We start from the raw sequence: 5,193 nt of genomic DNA, 5'->3' as shown, positions 1-5,193 counted from the left end.
ACGATATATATGCTACATTTGAATAATTATTTGAAATATATATTTTTATTAATTAAAATTATAATGATAAGACGAGAGCTCAAATTTAAAATCTTGTACATTTTATACCAACACTCCACGATACAATGCAAAATGGTTAATTTATACTAAAAACACTATTATTTAACTCATCTGGATATGATCCATCCCACGTTCTAGTTTTGCAAAAGAATTAATCCAGCCACCTCACATTAAACATTTTACATTTATTTATGAAAACATTAGAAGCGACACAAGAAAATAACAATACAACAACAGACTTTATATTATTTTATTCTGAAATTCTTCATCCATTAAAGTTTCACATGCACTTACACATTTGGTGCTTTGATTATTGCTCAAAGTTAATTGAGCGTAACAGGGATAAACTCTCTCTGAAAAGCTCAGTTGCGCGATTGTGCTGTTTTAAAGCATCATTCAACAATATTGCTGATTCCTTGGCCTTTTGTCCCGCCCATACAATCTCATCGGTTGTTTTTCTTAAAGTTAGCAATAGCTCTGCTGCATCGGCTATCTCAATCGCCGTATCAATGAGTTCTTGGTTACTGTAGTTCTCACGCGTTGTGAGTTCTTCCAACTGTGAATAGATATTTTCCGATAAAGTTGCATACATTTTCCCCGTTCTTGCTACATTCAGTTCGCCTTCTCCGTAATTTAATTGGGAACCTGTTTATACATCCAGCCACACTTTTTGAGAAATTCTTTTTTCTTTTTGGAAGTTACATATTATACATAACTCAAACAGAATAATATATATCGTATCACTAATTAATACATTATTTGGTTCTTTGATTTTTTAAAGAAAATTCTATTAAGTTCCTAAACAAAAAAAACACAACGTAATTAAGTTCATTTTGTAATTTAGTCTTTATTGTTAGAAATTCATTTACAATCTATAAAATTACACAAAATGTTTTTCATACCTACATACCTGGTAACTATACTAGATTATCATTTAATTTGTGTTATCTTCCATATGTATCAAGAATATTTTGTGAAAAATTTATAGATTGTAAATAAATTTCTAATTTCAAAGGCTAAATTAAAAAATAAAAAAAAGATATATGAAAGACATAACTATATTTTTTTAATTTAAGCTGACTAAAAAATTCTAAAAACAAATGATATATTAAATATTTTTAATATAATTATATTTTTTAGCTCCACAACAATATCTTTATCCAAATTTTAACACATGTGACACTCTATCTCATGGATTCAACTTAGACTCACCTCATTATCCTAATACATCATCTTAATGTAAATCTCATGTCTACATGCCATCATTGTTTCATTCTCATATCACATCATTCACCAATATTTCAAATGTTGCATATAATATTCTCAAGTCAAATATCAACACCTCTTCACATTATGCATAACCATTCCCTATAACATCATGTATAATCATCTCTTATCTGTCACATATAAATTTCTCATGTTACGCATAAACATATCATATCATGCACATCACATAAAAACATCACATATTGCATTCAAGCACAAAGTCTTAAAGTACAATGTAAAACAAACATAATCTTTTATCCTTATCATAACTCACTCACAAATATACCCTCTCATTCTTTCTCTTTCATAACTATTGATATAAGTTTCTAAAATCATCTTCAAGATTAAATACTTAAAGGATAAAGCAACTCACTAGTACAACTCGCAAACTGTATCTCCTTCTCTTAATTAAGCTTCTATGACATTATAAGGTCTAAACATAATGATGGAGTTATACTTATGATATCAAGGTGATCTCAATTTTGTTCGAAAGCTAAAACAATTATCTATAACTTCTATTTTGATTCCAAGAGTTAATTTTGACATCTATTATATTTAAAAATTATAAAATTGTAGCATTTCAGGCTAAATTTAACAATTTGACTTTTGCTCACTAATTTGATTATAACTTGTGTTATAGATCTTCTTTTTGAGTGATTCTAATAGAATTTGAAAGCTAATATTTAAGGCAACAACTCTTGTGCAAACATCAAAGGCTAATTTGATCATTTAAGACGAGTGTGCAAATGGGTGCACACTTGTGCCTGATGTTGTTCAAAACGAGATTCTTTCAACTCTTGTTGCACAAGCATGCAACGTGGTCCACATGTGTGCCATTTGATGCCTTGAGGGAAAATTCATTACAGTGAAGTGCAAAAAATTGTGCAATTCACACTCAAATCAATTCTCTCAATTCAATTGATTACTAGAATAATTGATATACTCAAATATACTTCCATATCATCAATTAATCAAATAAATACATCACTATCATAATTTATCATCAATTTTATCAATCTTTACACTCCTCTAATTCAAGGGTTTCTGTGGGCACTCATAGATTCACAAATAATACAAATATCATCCACAAAACTCATATGAATCATATACGAAGCACAAATTTTCATCATACAAATCAAAATCATGAATTTCTCCAACAATTAGATATCCAAGCAAAAAAAGATTGTAATTTCCTAACCCAACAGATTATATGACTCTAAAAGGAGAAAATCTTCACTCTTTCTTACCTTGTTGAACACTTCCAAACAAACGTGAATTTTTAGCGTGATCTCTTTCTTGATCTACACACAGTTCATAGCACAAAAAAGAAGAGCATATATAAGATAAAAAGTAAGAAGTGTAAACAATCAACAGTTAAAATTCCTTTTTATATTAAAAATAACTTCTTCCCTTCTTTCTTTTTTAAAGAAAAACATAATTAAATATACAATTATATATTAAAAAAAACATATTTTTCAAAATACATACAATTACATAGTTAATTAAAACATATATTTTCTATAAATATATGTTTTAAAATTCTCATAATATAAATCAAAATCATAAATTTTTCCAAGAATCTACAAGCAAAAATATTGTAATTCCCCAATAGATTAATTGACTCCGAAAAGAGAAAATATTCACTTCCTCTTACAATATTGATGAGTAAACTTAAACAAACGTGAATTTTCTCGATGTGCACCAGCAGAGAAAGCGAAATGTGAATTTGTAGGACGATCTCCTTCTTCATCTATAGGCAGTTCTTCATAACACAAAGAAGAAGATTGTAAGGTAAAAAAACAAGAAGTGTAAATTGTCAATGCTTAAAATCCCTTTTTATAATAAAAATAACTTCTTCCCTTCTTTCTATTTTAAAAAAACAAAATTAAACATCCCACAATATAAAAACATATTTTCCAATATACATATAATTACATAGTTAATTAAAACACATATATATTTTTAAATATATGTTTTAACATTCTCCTTATACAAATCATAATTATTAATTTCTCCAAGAATTAGATATGCATGCAAAAAAATATTGTAATTCCCCAACCCCAACAGATAAACTGACTTCAAAAAGAGAAAATCTTCACTCCTTCTTATTTTGATGAGTACTTTCAAATAAAGGTGAATTTTCTTGGTGAGCACTAGCGAACGAACAAACGTGAATTTATAAGGTGATCTCCTTCTTGATCTACGGCCAGTTTTTTAAAATATTTTTTATAATAAAATAATTTCACAAATCTTCTTTATTAATTAAAAACACTCACAATTATTAAAATAATTTAAAATATTTTATAAAACTCTTTTAATTAATTAAAACATATTTTTTTTTAATAATTTTTAAAAATTTAAGATATTACAACATACAATAACATTTTTAATTAGATAATAATATATAAACACTTTTTTATATCTGAAAGTCTTATTTCTTTCTTAATATATAAATACTTTCATATATCAAGAAACCTCTTTTTATCCGCAAATATTAGTAAATTTATGAGTTACGTTTATCAAAGAGATTTAAATTCACTTTTTAACACTTCATTCCTATGATTCCTCTCACACCACCTAAAACACCTAATTAATAACTCCTAGCTATATCAAATATCTTGTTAACACTTAATTTCCTTTTATCTTTATTTTGTTTCTAAAATTGTTGAAGATCCCAAATAATTTCTTTATCTAACTTTGTTTTTAATATTGTTAAAAGGTCCCAAATCAACTACTAACGAGACTAAAATTAATAGAGTATATACATTTAGAGCATTTTTTACTTACAAATTATTTTTGTAGGTTGAGTTAACCTCATAACCTTATTTTTTTTAATAAATATATCATCTATCCTATCAGTACTTCGTTTTTTTTTCTTTCTCATTGTAATCAAGTATTGTCTTTATTCCTATGTATAAGATTCAATTATTCAATTCACTAAGATTAAAAAAAGTAGTCAATTTAATTAATAATAATAAATTTGTCTTATTTATACATATTTTTTTTAATTAGATTTATACTTTCTCTTTCCTAATTAATACTCGTATATGTTAACTAACTAAAGTGCATGTCTTATATTATTTATCTCCTAATTAATATTCATATCTAATTGATTAAAGTGCATATTCTTTAAAGAATTCATAGTTAATGGATTTTACTAATTTAAGAAAATACACTATAATTACAAATATTTTAATTTAAAAATAATTAATATATGAGAGTTAATATAAATTGAGTTTTATATAAAAAAATAATTAATTATTTTGAATTGAATCTTATAAATAAAAACGAATGCAGTAACATGAAAAAGTATCGATAAATTAGGAAAATAAATGAACATACATACCAATTTGTGAACCTGAAGGTAGGGTTTCCACAGCCTCTGGTGTTGATGATGGTGGGTAATGAATTTGCTGAAACGGGAGTGGCTGTATATAAGGAGAATTTTGCATAGTTGGTGCTGGGTATTCCAAAGTAGGCTTTGGTTCATCCGGCGCTTGTATGAGCCCCTTCATTGGGCGGGAGGTGATCAATTTTGTTACAGTCTCACTGTAATCATCGCCAGACATGTTTGCCAATACTTACATACTCCTTCGTATCTTCTATTGAAAACCCAGGGGGCTAGCTATTTAATAACAGAGAGGGAGCAAGAAAAAGTCTTCCTAATAGGAAATTATTTAACAAATAAATAATAGAAAAATCTTATGTTGTCAGCTTTCCATTTGTGTGTTTAGTACACCAAGAAATTTTCATGTCCGGGAATAAATTGTAATTTATAAAAATTATAAATATTTGAAATTATTAACCAACATTAATTAATTGAGACAATTCAAAAATAATAATTATTTATATTCTTTTAATCATATT

At 26.7% G+C, this 5,193-nt stretch overlaps 1 protein-coding gene across 2 annotated transcripts; it reads right to left on the bottom strand.

The window, feature by feature from the left end:
* Positions 1-211: 211 nt before the first annotated feature.
* On the bottom strand, positions 212-4,955 carry LOC114915298 (uncharacterized). 2 transcript variants are annotated; one of them, XM_029269810.2, is made up of 4 exons: positions 4,673-4,955; positions 2,981-3,076; positions 2,574-2,627; positions 212-705 (listed from the first exon to the last, which is right to left on the bottom strand). In XM_029269810.2, exons 1-4 carry the CDS (start codon positions 4,893-4,895, stop codon positions 371-373), a joined length of 708 nt encoding a protein of 235 aa, XP_029125643.1. In that variant the 5' UTR covers positions 4,896-4,955; the 3' UTR covers positions 212-370. The 2 variants fall into 2 exon arrangements, with proteins under 2 accessions (XP_029125643.1, XP_029125642.1); XM_029269809.2 differs by having other exon boundaries at positions 2,981-3,088; positions 4,673-4,952.
* Positions 4,956-5,193: the final 238 nt, after the last annotated feature.

Source organism: Cajanus cajan, chromosome 3 (genome assembly GCF_000230855.2).
Source record: "Cajanus cajan strain Asha chromosome 3, NIPB_CcT2T_4, whole genome shotgun sequence".
Lineage (NCBI taxonomy): Eukaryota > Viridiplantae > Streptophyta > Magnoliopsida > Fabales > Fabaceae > Cajanus > Cajanus cajan.
This window is presented reverse-complemented; position numbering and strand designations above follow the sequence as displayed.

Bases quoted from the DNA above. Each gene is read 5' to 3' on its own strand.
- LOC114915298 (XM_029269809.2), bottom strand. From the start codon at position 4,895: ATGTCTGGCGATGATTACAGTGAGACTGTAACAAAATTGATCACCTCC. The intron at 2,628-2,980 runs GTAAGAGGAAGT...AACTGTGTGTAG, and splicing joins TAAGTTTACTCATCAATATT to ATCAAGAAAGAGATCACGCT. The intron at 706-2,573 runs GTAAGAAAGAGT...ATGTATAAACAG, and splicing joins GTTTGGAAGTGTTCAACAAG to GTTCCCAATTAAATTACGGA.